This window comes from Saccoglossus kowalevskii, chromosome 6 (assembly GCF_978046115.1).
Source record: "Saccoglossus kowalevskii chromosome 6, keSacKowa6.1, whole genome shotgun sequence".
Lineage (NCBI taxonomy): Eukaryota > Metazoa > Hemichordata > Enteropneusta > Harrimaniidae > Saccoglossus > Saccoglossus kowalevskii.
This window is the reverse complement of record NC_140646.1, coordinates 7,711,804-7,728,040: the sequence shown is the minus strand read 5'-3', so window position 1 is coordinate 7,728,040 and position 16,237 is coordinate 7,711,804. Positions and strand designations below refer to the sequence as shown.

At 46.4% G+C, this 16,237-nt stretch overlaps 1 protein-coding gene across 3 annotated transcripts in view; it reads left to right on the top strand.

Moving 5' to 3' along the window:
* The window catches only part of LOC100370579 (ribosome biogenesis protein bop1-like), a 76,929-nt gene that overhangs the window by 35,075 nt on the left and 25,617 nt on the right, over positions 1–16,237 (top strand). For all 3 annotated transcript variants that reach the window (XM_085500003.1, XM_085500001.1, XM_085500002.1), the window contains 3 exons: positions 4,078–4,239; positions 5,629–5,779; positions 5,972–6,285. In XM_085500003.1, the coding sequence (XP_085356129.1) occupies positions 4,078–4,239; positions 5,629–5,779; positions 5,972–6,285 (627 nt within the window). The remainder of the gene's footprint in view (positions 1–4,077; positions 4,240–5,628; positions 5,780–5,971; positions 6,286–16,237) is intronic.

Sequence of the window (16,237 nt, the reverse complement as noted above, 5' to 3'; positions counted from 1 at the left end):
ACATTGACTCTAAAATACATTGTAGAATCTCAAGCAATAACACTAGAGTGAATTTGCATCTTCTTTTCACACTATTCTAAATTTCATCAAATTAAACAGGAAATGTATTTTGACTTGATACAAGATAAACACTGCACACAATGTATGTACTTATATTCAGGGATATTTGCATAGCTTAACAAGAAAATTTCTTAGTTCCGCTGTTCATATACATGTAGATAATTGCCACTCGATGTCTGTCATTCATCAACAATTGCATTTTCAACTTTTTTTTCTGAAAACTACCAGCGCTTTGATACTTTGTATGTAGGTACCTTGGGAGGAACTCTGTCAGAATTGTTCAATTCGTCACAATATCTGCAATTCTCTATTTTTCGCGATTAATTTTTTGGCTCAACGGACCATAGGTCTGGTCTGTTGAGCCTATGGGATGGGTTTCTGTCCTTCGTCTGTCTATCTGTCTGTCTGTGCACAACTTCTTCTCAAAAACCGCTGAACCATTTGACTCGATTTTTGGTGTATGGATGCCTTGATGAGTGTAGATGGTAATTTGTTCATGAGAAGTCGATCTGCCAACAATCATGCAAATTAGCCCCTCAAAACTCTACTGTGTCGGTCTATAGTGAGAGCGCCATCTATAGTATGGTGTTGGAATAACTTTGTTTATAAATAAGTCTGTGCGTCCCTGTGTCGGTCAGTCGAATTGTTTCCGTCTGTGTGGGTAGGTCGATTATCCTGTTAAATCGACTGAATTCCTTCCAAAGATTGAACTAAAGTGGTTATGGATGTTCCGGAACTCTTGGGACATCTAGTGGCTGGTATCTAGTGTAAGAAATAGACAAGGGATGAAGGCTCCAGCCAGCTCACATATTTTGAACTCGAAAAAACAGACAAAAAGAATGAAAAATAAAATATAAAAAAAATACCAGGTTGAAGAATATTAGTTGCTCCTTCGAATTTCGCCAAAGCCTTACCTACATTTTACCGATATCTGCAGAATAAATCAAGAAAACTACAAAAATTTACTCCATTTAGGAATTCCTAACGGTTTGCCCGAACACACGACACCGTTGGAGGCGTGGCCTGTTCAGCATTTGTCAACAACCAATCACAAGACTGGTTACGAACGAGTTGAGCAAGGCTAACCGAGTCGTGACCTCGATGTGGTTCGTAACCAGTCTTGTGATTGGTTGTTGACAAATGCTGAACAGGCCACGCCTCCAACTGTGCCGTGTGTTCGGGCAAACCGTTAGGAATTCCTAAATGGAGTAAATTTGTGTAGTTTTCTTGATTTATTCTGCAGATATCTGTAAAATGTAGCTGGGGCTTTGGCGAAATTTGAAGAAGCAACTAATATTCTTCAACCTGGTATTTTTTTATATTTAATTTTTCATTCTTTTCGTCTGTTTTTTCGAGTTTAAAATATGTGAGCTGGCTGGAGCCTTCATCCCTTGTCTATTTCTTACACTAGATACCAGCCGATACCCCCACCCCCCACCCGAGCTCATAGACTACGTATTACAGTTGATTATAGTTCCTAGGCTCCCTGTGGTTGAACCTAGCTACAGTTCTGTAGCTCACTTGATTTCGCTACAGTTCCATCCTTTGCGAGTTAATCTATTTTACCGAACTGGAATCAGGCGAAATCCCTGTGTTTGCCGCCATCTTGAATAACTTATCGTGATGCCACGAGGCGTCATAGTTTTCCCATTTCATGCGGTTTACGTTGTGAAATTGACCAATTTCGAACCATCGCCCTCAAAATAATTTATAAAATAGTTTCAGGACTCATCAACAGTAGAAAGGTAGAAACTTAAGGTGAAAATAATGAAAAAAAACCTGGCTGTTACGACCTGACCTGAAATCAGTTCAGACTATTTAAAATGGTCATTTTAAAATTCTATTTTCGACTTCTTCTTCAAAACCGGTAGCCTGAATGCTTTGATACTTGGTGTGTATGTACCTTGCGTTGACATCTACTAGATTTGTTCATCCCATGACCATATCTTTAATTCTCTAATTTTGGCAAATATTTTTGTCATTTTTGTTTAAAAATGGAATTTCAACTAACCACTATTTCCAATGCTTTGGTGTTAGGCATACATGTGTTTATTATTCCATTGACAACTTTGTGTGGTTGTTTGGCGATATTTTATTTAAAAGTACAAATTTAAACGAAAAGTTGAGGCATATACAGCACTAATCTTTTGTACAATAGCCGTTGAGCAACAGGCCATTAGCCTATTTTTTCATTTTCAGTGAAAAATGCTATTTTCAACTTATTCTTGAAAACTACCAGCTCAATTGCTTTGATATTTGGTATGTACGTATCTTGGGTGGATCTCTGTCAGATTTGTTCATTTTTGATTTCAATTACTTCCTGAGGTGTACACTATTTTGTGAACAATTTGTTTGGTGAAGTTAAGTTGTCATATGTTCTCAACAACCTTAACCATATTACTTTTTTTTGTTCCGCTTCTGCATTATTTTATTATAACCCTACCCCAATCTTGACTAATGAAGCGATAATAATTTGACAGATGTTAATGTACATGTACAGTCATTTCTAATGTATGTTGAAAAGGATAATTTTAAATTGAAACAAAATTGGTTTAACTGTTCTTGTACTTTAGTTTTGCAGCTTGATTGACAAGTGTTGTAAAACTATCATATTTGCTATATTAGTGGCACATGCGCTTACATAAATGACAGTGATGTGTCTATGGCCGAAATGACAGCGATGTGTCTATGGCCGAAATGACAGTGATGTGTCTATGGCCGAAATGACAGCGATGTGTCTATGGCCGAAATGATAGCGATGTGTCTATGGCCGAAATGATAGCGATGTGTCTATGGCCGAAATGATAGCGATGTGTCTATGGCCGAAATGATAACGATGTGTCTATGGCCGAAATGATAACGATGTGTCTATGGCCGAAATGACAGCGATGTGTCTATGGCCGAAATGACAGCGATGTGTCTATGGCCGAAATGACAGCGATGTGTCTATGGCCGAAATGACAGCGATGTGTCTATGGCCGAAATGACAGCGATGTGTCTATGGCCGAAATGACAGCGATGTGTCTATGGCCGAAATGACAGCGATGTGTCTATGGCCGAAATGACAGCGATGTGTCTATGGCCGAAATGACAGCGATGTGTCTATGGCCGAAATGACAGCGATGTGTCTATGGCCGAAATGACAGCGATGTGTCTATGGCCGAAATGACAGCGATGTGCCTATGGCCGAAATGACAGCGATGTGCCTATGGCCGAAATGACAGCGATGTGTCTATGGCCGAAATGACAGCGATGTGTCTATGGCCGAAATGACAGCGATGTGTCTATGGCCGAAATGACTGCGATGTGTCTATGGGCGAAATGACTGCGATGTGTCTATGGGCGAAATGACAGCGATGTGTCTATGGGCGAAATGACAGCGATGTGTCTATGGGCGAAATGACAGCGATGTGTCCATGGGCGAAATGACAGCGATGTGTCCATGGCCGAAATGACAGCGATGTGTCCATGGCCGAAATGACAGCGATGTGTCCATGGCCGAAATGACAGCGATGTGTCCATGGCCGAAATGACAGCGATGTGTCCATGGCCGAAATGACAGCGATGTGTCCATGGCCGAAATGACAGCGATGTGTCCATGGCCGAAATGACAGCGATGTGTCCATGGCCGAAATGACAGCGATGTGTCTATGGCCGAAATGACAGCGATGTGTCTATGGCCGAAATGACAGCGATGTGTCTATGGCCGAAATGACAGCGATGTGTCTATGGCCGAAATGACAGCGATGTGTCTATGGCCGAAATGACAGCGATGTGTCTATGGCCGAAATGACAGCGATGTGTCCATGGCCGAAATGACAGCGATGTGTCCATGGCCAAAATGACAGCCATGTTTCTATGGCCGAAAGAAGTAATATTGAAATGATCTAATGTGTGATTCGAATAGAGCTAGTATGGTACACGACTGTCTGGTAGCTGACATTTGTCAAGTTTTTGGAATGTTGTCACAATTCAAGAAGTACATGTCACATTCTATTTTGTTTTCACTTGGTACAGGCATTGGCATGGCAACAACAGGATCCAGAAGACAGAAGATTAAACTATCTTCCCAAGAAATTTGACTGTCTTCGTAAAGTACCGGCTTATTCCAATTTTATTCGGGAGCAATTTGAAAGATGTCTCGATCTTTATTTATGTCCAAGACAAAGAAAAATGAGGGTGAGTGTTATTTTACTCAATGTTTTATGTCTAGTAGGTGTTCATATTCAGTAAAAGGGTAAGACATTACTATTTTCACATGCATTTTAGTTTGTTGAGGGTTTCAGTGAAGTTAAACCAACTGGTAGCTATTCTTGCTAAAATGCAGACAACTGTACCATGTATTTTTATGGGCTCTGTACAAGTTGCTATGAACAATGGTCGTAAAGCTGGTAAAAACAGCTGTAGTCATGGAAACAGCACAAACTCAACTTTGAAGTAATCCTGAGCAACTAAATTTCTATATGTTGAACATATAGGGGTAATCTTGTTACACTGTTCAGGGGAGAATCAACAACTAGCCCAAAGTTTTCACCATGATTGTTGCCAGGTGGTGAAAATGCCCTGATGGCAACGTGTCCTCAACTATTTCTAGGAACTTCCTGAGTCAATACTTGTTATGAACATCAAATATTGTTGGTGCATGTTGATAAATAATTTTACTATTGTTCAATACACCTGGTTTGGAGAGTGATGAATATGCAGATTTGCACAGCGAAAGGATACAATTGATAAACCCATACTAGCCTTGATAACCCTGTTACAGATTTAGATACTTGATAGCATAATTAGCAGGGAAGATGTGGCTAGCAATTTAAATATATTAAGGAAACTTTGTAATGACACTGATATTCAAACCTGGTTGAGGGACTTAGACAGTTGAAGCAGACTTAAAAGAATTGTGTGGCTAAATTTGCATTCCTACTGATATGCTCTATTTATATTGACTTGTGATCTGAGTATATTGGTTCATTTTACTTGAATCCACCCTTGGTTTATGAATTCAGTACACTTGTATCATCTCATATCTGTACACTGAGAAATCTTGGTAGATACATCATTAAGAAATTTAAATTAGGAGCGGAACATGTGACTGATCTACGATTGTAATGATTTTTGAAACTAATGTAACTGAAATCTAGCGCTTAGTTCAGACAAAACAATCGTGTTAATCAAAATTGATAGCGAGTAGATTTTTTGTTCAAAAGTTGAGAGCAAAGAATGTTTTTTTCTTTTTACAACTTATGCAAGCTATAGTGTTTATACTCATTGTGAATTACCCAAGGTTTTGCAGTTTGCAGCATCACCAACAGTAATGAATAAACATTTATATATCATACATTATATATTCATTATCTGTTATGAAATTGGCAGTCATCTTTTCAAGTATTCATACTCATTTTCCTGAAACACACTTTCTAATATTATATATATTATAAGATGTTGACAATTACTTCATTACACAGAGCTGTTACGATTAAATAATCTCAAATCAAAGACACTGCATTGTTTTTTTATCCAGAATATCTCAACTTCATTATATATTTTTTCAATTGTTTTGTTTCCTAGGTTCAAGTGAATCCAGAAGATCTGATTCCAAAGCTGCCCAAACCAAAGGAATTACAGCCATTTCCAACAGTACAAGCAATTGTTTATAAAGGTCACTCTAATCTTATTAGGTCAATCAGTGTGGATCCATCTGGCCAGTGGCTGGCATCTGGTACGTTTATGAAGTGATTAATGTTCATATCGTGTGTCAAAAAGAGTACGCTTGCAACAAAAAATATTTAATGTCTAATTTATTGTTATATAAAGACTATTTAACCTTTTAAATGTATTTTGCAAAACTCAATGCACCTAATATCCCACAATACAATACAATACAATACAAAAGTACACTCCTTCCTTGCAGGTTCAGATGACAGTACTGTCAAACTTTGGGAAGTCATCTCGGGTCGATGTTTGAAAACCATTCCTGTTAGTGGAGCTGTTCACTGTGTTGCATGGTGTCCAAATGTACTACTTTCACTGTTAGCCATAGTTGTGGACGACAATGTACATATCCTCAATACTGGACTGGGAGACAAATTGCTTATCTCTGGCACTGACAACGTGATTGAGAACTACGAACCAGCTGAAGATAGTACAAAGTCTTCAGTGGACTGGGTGCAAGCTGAAGATGATTTACATGATATCGGATTCAGATTATCCATAAAACATCCAAAGGTTTGTTTCCTTTTTAGTTAGCCCAACCCCCGTAGTTGGCCCAACCCCCGTAGTTAGCCCAACCCCCGTAGTTAGCCCAACCCCCGTAGTTAGCCCTCTCCTCTGTGTATTAGCCAACCCTCCATAGTAAGTCCACCCTCCCTAGTTAGACCACCCTCCATAGTAAGTCCATCCTCCCTAGTTAAACCACCCTCCATAGTAAGTCCATCCTCCCTAGTTAGACCACCCTCCATAGTAAGTCCATCCTCCCTACTTAGACCACCCTCCATAGTAAGTCCATCCTCCCTACTTAGACCACCCTCCGTAGTAAGTCCACCTTGCCTAGTTAGACCACCCTCCGTAGTAAGTCCACCTTGCCTAGTTAGACCACCCTCCATAGTAAGTCCACCCTGCATAGTTAGACCACCCTCCATAGTAAGTCCATCCTCCCTACTTAGACCACCCTCCATAGTAAGTCCACCCTGCCTAGTTAGACAACCCTCCATAGTAAGTCCATCCTCCCTAGTTAAACCACCCTCCGTAGTAAGTCCATCCTCCCTAGTTAAACCACCCTCCGTAGTAAGTCCACCCTCCCTAGTTAGACCACCCTCCATAGTAAGTCCATCCTCCCTACTTAGACCACCCTCCATAGTAAGTCCATCCTCCCTAGTTAAACCACCCTCCGTAGTAAGTCCACCCTCCCTAGTTAGACCACCCTCCATAGTAAGTCCATCCTCCCTACTTAGACCACCCTCCATAGTAAGTCCACCCTGCCTAGTTAGAGCACCCTCCGTAGTAAGTCCACCCTGCCTAGTTAGACCACCCTCCATAGTAAGTCCATCCTCCCTACTTAGACCACCCTCCATAGTAAGTCCATCCTCCCTAGTTAGACCACCCTCCATAGTAAGTCCACCCTCCCTAGTTAGACCACCCTCCATAGTAAGTTCACCCTGCCTAGTTAGACCACCCTCCATAGTAAGTCCACCCTGCCTAGTTAGACCACCCTCCGTAGTAAGTCCACCCTGCCTAGTTAGACCACCCTCCATAGTAAGTTCACCCTGCCTAGTTAGACCACCCTCCGTAGTAAGTCCACCCTGCCTAGTTAGACCACCCTCCATAGTAAGTCCATCCTCCCTAGTTAAACCACCCTCCATAGTAAGTCCATCCTCCCTACTTAGACCACCCTCCATAGTAATTTCATCCTGCCTAGTTAAACCACCCTCCAGAGCAAGTCCACCCTGCCTAGTTAGACCACCCTCCATAGTAAGTCCACCCTCCCTAGTTAGACCACCCTCCATAGTAAGTCCATCCTCCCTAGTTAGACCACCCTCCATAGTAAGTTCACCCTGCCTAGTTAGACCACCCTCCGTAGTAAGTTCACCCTGCATAGTTAGACCACCCTCCATAGTAAGTCCATCCTCCCTACTTAGACCACCCTCAATAGTAAGTCCACCCTGCCTAGTTAGACAACCCTCCATAGTAAGTCCATCCTCCCTAGTTAAACCACCCTCCGTAGTAAGTCCATCCTCCCTAGTTAAACCACCCTCCGTAGTAAGTCCACCCTCCCTAGTTAGACCACCCTCCATAGTAAGTCCATCCTCCCTACTTAGACCACCCTCCATAGTAAGTCCATCCTCCCTAGTTAAACCACCCTCCGTAGTAAGTCCACCCTCCCTAGTTAGACCACCCTCCATAGTAAGTCCATCCTCCCTACTTAGACCACCCTCCATAGTAAGTCCACCCTGCCTAGTTAGACCACCCTCCGTAGTAAGTCCACCCTGCCTAGTTAGACCACCCTCCATAGTAAGTCCATCCTCCCTACTTAGACCACCCTCCATAGTAAGTCCATCCTCCCTAGTTAGACCACCCTCCATAGTAAGTCCACCCTCCCTAGTTAGACCACCCTCCATAGTAAGTTCACCCTGCCTAGTTAGACCACCCTCCGTAGTAAGTCCACCCTGCCTAGTTAGACCACCCTGCCTAGTTAGACCACCCTGCCTAGTTAGACCACCCTCCATAGTAAGTTCACCCTGCCTAGTTAGACCACCCTGCCTAGTTAGACCACCCTCCATAGTAAGTCCATCCTCCCTAGTTAAACCACCCTCCATAGTAAGTCCATCCTCCCTACTTAGACCACCCTCCATAGTAATTTCATCCTGCCTAGTTAAACCACCCTCCAGAGCAAGTCCACCCTGCCTAGTTAAACCACCCTCCGTAGTAAGTCCACCCTCCGTAGTAAGTTCACCCTGCCTAGTTAGACCACCCTCCGTAGTAAGTCCACCCTGCATAGTTAGACCACCCTCCATAGTAAGTCCATCCTCCCTACTTAGACCACTCTCCATAGTAAGTCCACCCTGCCTAGTTAGACCACCCTCCATAGTAAGTCCATCCTCCCTAGTTAAACCACCCTCCGTAGTAAGTCCACCTTGCCTAGTTAGACCACCCTCCATAGTAAGACCACCCTCCATAGTAAGTCCATCCTCCCTACTTAGACCACCCTCCATAGTAAGTCCACCCTGCCTAGTTAGACCACCCTCCATAGTAAGTCCATCCTCCCTAGTTAAACCACCCTCCGTAGTAAGTCCATCCTCCCTAGTTAAACCACCCTCCGTAGTAAGTCCACCCTGCCTAGTTAGACCACCCTCCATAGTAAGTCCATCCTCCCTAGTTAAACCACCCTCCGTAGTAAGTCCATCCTCCCTAGTTAAACCACCCTCCAGAGCAAGTCCACCCTGCCTAGTTAGACCACCCTCCATAGTAAGTCCACCCTCCCTAGTTAGACCACCCTCCATAGTAAGTCCATCCTCCCTACTTAGAGCACCCTCCATAGTAAGTCCATCCTCCCTAGTTAGACCACCCTCCATAGTAAGTTCACCCTGCCTAGTTAGACCACCCTCCGTAGTAAGTTCACCCTGCCTAGTTAGACCACCCTCCGTAGTAAGTCCACCCTGCCTAGTTAAACCACCCTCCGTAGTAAGTCCACCCTCCGTAGTAAGTTCACCCTCCGTAGTAAGTTCACCCTCCCTAGTTAGACCACCCTCCATAGTAATTTCATCCTGCCTAGTTAGACCACCCTCCAGAGCAAGTCCACCCTGCCTAGTTAGACCACCCTCCAGAGCAAGTCCACCCTGCCTAGTTAAACCACCCTCCATAGTAAGTCCATCCTCCCTAGTTAGACCACCCTCCATAGTAAGTCCACCCTCCCTAGTTAGACCACCCTCCATAGTAAGTTCACCCTGCCTAGTTAGACCACCCTCCGTAGTAAGTCCACCCTGCCTAGTTAGACCACCCTGCCTAGTTAGACCACCCTGCCTAGTTAGACCACCCTCCATAGTAAGTTCACCCTGCCTAGTTAGACCACCCTGCCTAGTTAGACCACCCTCCATAGTAAGTCCATCCTCCCTAGTTAAACCACCCTCCATAGTAAGTCCATCCTCCCTACTTAGAGCACCCTCCATAGTAAGTCCATCCTCCCTAGTTAGACCACCCTCCATAGTAAGTTCACCCTGCCTAGTTAGACCACCCTCCGTAGTAAGTTCACCCTGCCTAGTTAGACCACCCTCCGTAGTAAGTCCACCCTGCCTAGTTAAACCACCCTCCGTAGTAAGTCCACCCTCCGTAGTAAGTTCACCCTCCGTAGTAAGTTCACCCTCCCTACTTAGACCACCCTCCATAGTAATTTCATCCTGCCTAGTTAAACCACCCTCCAGAGCAAGTCCACCCTGCCTAGTTAAACCACCCTCCGTAGTAAGTCCACCCTCCGTAGTAAGTTCACCCTGCCTAGTTAGACCACCCTCCGTAGTAAGTCCACCCTGCATAGTTAGACCACCCTCCATAGTAAGTCCATCCTCCCTACTTAGACCACTCTCCATAGTAAGTCCACCCTGCCTAGTTAGACCACCCTCCATAGTAAGTCCATCCTCCCTAGTTAAACCACCCTCCGTAGTAAGTCCACCTTGCCTAGTTAGACCACCCTCCATAGTAAGACCACCCTCCATAGTAAGTCCATCCTCCCTACTTAGACCACCCTCCATAGTAAGTCCACCCTGCCTAGTTAGACCACCCTCCATAGTAAGTCCATCCTCCCTAGTTAAACCACCCTCCGTAGTAAGTCCATCCTCCCTAGTTAAACCACCCTCCGTAGTAAGTCCACCCTGCCTAGTTAGACCACCCTCCATAGTAAGTCCATCCTCCCTAGTTAAACCACCCTCCGTAGTAAGTCCATCCTCCCTAGTTAAACCACCCTCCGTAGTAAGTCCACCTTGCCTAGTTAGACCACCCTCCATAGTAAGACCACCCTCCATAGTAAGTCCATCCTCCCTACTTAGACCACCCTCCATAGTAAGTCCACCCTGCCTAGTTAGACCACCCTCCATAGTAAGTCCATCCTCCCTAGTTAAACCACCCTCCGTAGTAAGTCCATCCTCCCTAGTTAAACCACCCTCCGTAGTAAGTCCACCCTGCCTAGTTAGACCACCCTCCATAGTAAGTCCATCCTCCCTACTTAGACCACCCTCCATAGTAAGTCCACCCTGCCTAGTTAGACCACCCTCCATAGTAAGTCCATCCTCCCTAGTTAAACCACCCTCCGTAGTAAGTCCATCCTCCCTAGTTAAACCACCCTCCGTAGTAAGTCCATCCTCCCTAGTTAAACCACCCTCCAGAGCAAGTCCACCCTGCCTAGTTAGACCACCCTCCATAGTAAGTCCACCCTCCCTAGTTAGACCACCCTCCATAGTAAGTCCATCCTCCCTACTTAGAGCACCCTCCATAGTAAGTCCATCCTCCCTAGTTAGACCACCCTCCATAGTAAGTTCACCCTGCCTAGTTAGACCACCCTCCGTAGTAAGTTCACCCTGCCTAGTTAGACCACCCTCCGTAGTAAGTCCACCCTGCCTAGTTAAACCACCCTCCGTAGTAAGTTCACCCTGCCTAGTTAGACCACCCTCCGTAGTAAGTCCACCCTGCCTAGTTAGACCACCCTCCATAGTAAGTCCATCCTCCCTAGTTAAACCACCCTCCATAGTAAGTCCATCCTCCCTACTTAGACCACCCTCCATAGTAATTTCATCCTGCCTAGTTAAACCACCCTCCAGAGCAAGTCCACCCTGCCTAGTTAGACCACCCTCCATAGTAAGTCCACCCTCCCTAGTTAGACCACCCTCCATAGTAAGTCCATCCTCCCTAGTTAGACCACCCTCCATAGTAAGTTCACCCTGCCTAGTTAGACCACCCTCCGTAGTAAGTTCACCCTGCATAGTTAGACCACCCTCCATAGTAAGTCCATCCTCCCTACTTAGACCACCCTCAATAGTAAGTCCACCCTGCCTAGTTAGACAACCCTCCATAGTAAGTCCATCCTCCCTAGTTAAACCACCCTCCGTAGTAAGTCCATCCTCCCTAGTTAAACCACCCTCCCTAGTTAGACCACCCTCCGTAGTAAGTTCACCCTGCCTAGTTAGACCACCCTCCGTAGTAAGTCCACCCTGCCTAGTTAGACCACCCTCCATAGTAAGTCCATCCTCCCTAGTTAAACCACCCTCCATAGTAAGTCCATCCTCCCTACTTAGACCACCCTCCATAGTAATTTCATCCTGCCTAGTTAAACCACCCTCCAGAGCAAGTCCACCCTGCCTAGTTAGACCACCCTCCATAGTAAGTCCACCCTCCCTAGTTAGACCACCCTCCATAGTAAGTCCATCCTCCCTAGTTAGACCACCCTCCATAGTAAGTTCACCCTGCCTAGTTAGACCACCCTCCGTAGTAAGTTCACCCTGCATAGTTAGACCACCCTCCATAGTAAGTCCATCCTCCCTACTTAGACCACCCTCAATAGTAAGTCCACCCTGCCTAGTTAGACAACCCTCCATAGTAAGTCCATCCTCCCTAGTTAAACCACCCTCCGTAGTAAGTCCATCCTCCCTAGTTAAACCACCCTCCGTAGTAAGTCCATCCTCCCTACTTAGACCACCCTCCATAGTAAGTCCATCCTCCCTAGTTAAACCACCCTCCGTAGTAAGTCCACCCTCCCTAGTTAGACCACCCTCCATAGTAAGTCCATCCTCCCTACTTAGACCACCCTCCATAGTAAGTCCACCCTGCCTAGTTAGACCACCCTCCGTAGTAAGTCCACCCTGCCTAGTTAGACCACCCTCCATAGTAAGTCCATCCTCCCTACTTAGACCACCCTCCATAGTAAGTCCATCCTCCCTAGTTAGACCACCCTCCATAGTAAGTCCACCCTCCCTAGTTAGACCACCCTCCATAGTAAGTTCACCCTGCCTAGTTAGACCACCCTCCGTAGTAAGTCCACCCTGCCTAGTTAGACCACCCTGCCTAGTTAGACCACCCTCCATAGTAAGTTCACCCTGCCTAGTTAGACCACCCTGCCTAGTTAGACCACCCTCCATAGTAAGTCCATCCTCCCTAGTTAAACCACCCTCCATAGTAAGTCCATCCTCCCTACTTAGACCACCCTCCATAGTAATTTCATCCTGCCTAGTTAAACCACCCTCCAGAGCAAGTCCACCCTGCCTAGTTAAACCACCCTCCGTAGTAAGTCCACCCTCCGTAGTAAGTTCACCCTGCCTAGTTAGACCACCCTCCGTAGTAAGTCCACCCTGCATAGTTAGACCACCCTCCATAGTAAGTCCATCCTCCCTACTTAGACCACTCTCCATAGTAAGTCCACCCTGCCTAGTTAGACCACCCTCCATAGTAAGTCCATCCTCCCTAGTTAAACCACCCTCCGTAGTAAGTCCACCTTGCCTAGTTAGACCACCCTCCATAGTAAGACCACCCTCCATAGTAAGTCCATCCTCCCTACTTAGACCACCCTCCATAGTAAGTCCACCCTGCCTAGTTAGACCACCCTCCATAGTAAGTCCATCCTCCCTAGTTAAACCACCCTCCGTAGTAAGTCCATCCTCCCTAGTTAAACCACCCTCCGTAGTAAGTCCACCCTGCCTAGTTAGACCACCCTCCATAGTAAGTCCATCCTCCCTAGTTAAACCACCCTCCGTAGTAAGTCCATCCTCCCTAGTTAAACCACCCTCCAGAGCAAGTCCACCCTGCCTAGTTAGACCACCCTCCATAGTAAGTCCACCCTCCCTAGTTAGACCACCCTCCATAGTAAGTCCATCCTCCCTACTTAGAGCACCCTCCATAGTAAGTCCATCCTCCCTAGTTAGACCACCCTCCATAGTAAGTTCACCCTGCCTAGTTAGACCACCCTCCGTAGTAAGTTCACCCTGCCTAGTTAGACCACCCTCCGTAGTAAGTCCACCCTGCCTAGTTAAACCACCCTCCGTAGTAAGTCCACCCTCCGTAGTAAGTTCACCCTCCGTAGTAAGTTCACCCTCCCTTGTTAGACCACCCTCCATAGTAATTTCATCCTGCCTAGTTAGACCACCCTCCAGAGCAAGTCCACCCTGCCTAGTTAGACCACCCTCCAGAGCAAGTCCACCCTGCCTAGTTAAACCACCCTCCATAGTAAGTCCATCCTCCCTAGTTAGACCACCCTCCATAGTAAGTCCACCCTCCCTAGTTAGACCACCCTCCATAGTAAGTTCACCCTGCCTAGTTAGACCACCCTCCGTAGTAAGTCCACCCTGCCTAGTTAGACCACCCTGCCTAGTTAGACCACCCTGCCTAGTTAGACCACCCTGCCTAGTTAGACCACCCTCCATAGTAAGTTCACCCTGCCTAGTTAGACCACCCTGCCTAGTTAGACCACCCTCCATAGTTAGTCCATCCTCCCTAGTTAAACCACCCTCCATAGTAAGTCCATCCTCCCTACTTAGACCACCCTCCATAGTAATTTCATCCTGCCTAGTTAAACCACCCTCCAGAGCAAGTCCACCCTGCCTAGTTAAACCACCCTCCGTAGTAAGTCCACCCTCCGTAGTAAGTTCACCCTGCCTAGTTAGACCACCCTCCGTAGTAAGTCCACCCTGCATAGTTAGACCACCCTCCATAGTAAGTCCATCCTCCCTACTTAGACCACTCTCCATAGTAAGTCCACCCTGCCTAGTTAGACCACCCTCCATAGTAAGTCCATCCTCCCTAGTTAAACCACCCTCCGTAGTAAGTCCACCTTGCCTAGTTAGACCACCCTCCATAGTAAGACCACCCTCCATAGTAAGTCCATCCTCCCTACTTAGACCACCCTCCATAGTAAGTCCACCCTGCCTAGTTAGACCACCCTCCATAGTAAGTCCATCCTCCCTAGTTAAACCACCCTCCGTAGTAAGTCCATCCTCCCTAGTTAAACCACCCTCCGTAGTAAGTCCACCCTGCCTAGTTAGACCACCCTCCATAGTAAGTCCATCCTCCCTAGTTAAACCACCCTCCGTAGTAAGTCCATCCTCCCTAGTTAAACCACCCTCCAGAGCAAGTCCACCCTGCCTAGTTAGACCACCCTCCATAGTAAGTCCACCCTCCCTAGTTAGACCACCCTCCATAGTAAGTCCATCCTCCCTACTTAGAGCACCCTCCATAGTAAGTCCATCCTCCCTAGTTAGACCACCCTCCATAGTAAGTTCACCCTGCCTAGTTAGACCACCCTCCGTAGTAAGTTCACCCTGCCTAGTTAGACCACCCTCCGTAGTAAGTCCACCCTGCCTAGTTAAACCACCCTCCGTAGTAAGTCCACCCTCCGTAGTAAGTTCACCCTCCGTAGTAAGTTCACCCTCCCTAGTTAGACCACCCTCCATAGTAATTTCATCCTGCCTAGTTAAACCACCCTCCAGAGCAAGTCCACCCTGCCTAGTTAGACCACCCTCCATAGTAAGTTCACCCTGCCTAGTTAGACCACCCTCCGTAGTAAGTCCACCCTGCCTAGTTAGACCACCCTGCCTAGTTAAACCACCCTCCAGAGCAAGTCCACCCTGCCTAGTTAAACCACCCTCCATAGTAAGTCCACCCTTCCTAGTTAGACCACCCTCCATAGTAAGTCCATCCTCCCTAGTTAGACCACCCTCCATAGTAAGTCCACCCTCCCTAGTTAGACCACCCTCCATAGTAAGTTCACCCTGCCTAGTTAGACCACCCTCCGTAGTAAGTCCACCCTGCCTAGTTAGACCACCCTGCCTAGTTAGACCACCCTGCCTAGTTAGACCACCCTCCATAGTAAGTTCACCCTGCCTAGTTAGACCACCCTGCCTAGTTAGACCACCCTCCATAGTAAGTCCATCCTCCCTAGTTAAACCACCCTCCATAGTAAGTCCATCCTCCGTAGTAAGTTCACCCTGCCTAGTTAGACCACCCTCTGTAGTAAGTTCACCCTGCCTAGATAGACCACCCTCCGAGTAAGTCCACCCTGCCTAGTTAAACCACCCTCCGTAGTAAGTCCACCCTCCGTAGTAAGTCCACCCTGCCTAGTTAAACCACCCTCCATAGTAAGTCCACCCTGCCCAGTTAGACCACCCTCCATAGTAAGCCCACCCTCTCTAGTTAGACCACCCTCCATAGTAAGTTCACCCTGCCTAGTTAGACCACCCTCCGTAGTAAGTCCACCCTGCCTAGTTAAACCACCCTCCGTAGTAAGTCCACCCTCCATAGTAAGTCCACCCTGCCTAGTTAGACCACCCTCCATAGTAAGTTCACCTTGCCTAGTTAGACCACCCTTCATAGTAAGTCCACCCTGCCTAGTTAAACCACCCTCCATAGTAAGTCCACCCTGCCTAGTTAAACCACCCTCCGTAGTAAGTTCACCCTGCCTAGTTAGACCACCCTCCGTAGTAAGTCCACCCTGCCTAGTTAGACCACCCTCCATAGTAAGTTCACCTTGCCTAGTTAGACCACCCTTCATAGTAAGTCCACCCTGCCTAGTTAAACCACCCTCCATAGTAAGTCCACCCTGCCTAGTTAGACCACCCTCCATAGTAAGTTCACCCTGCCTAGTTAGACCACCCTCCATAGTAAGTCCACCCTGCCTAGTTAAACGACCCTCCATAGTAAGTCCACCCTGCCT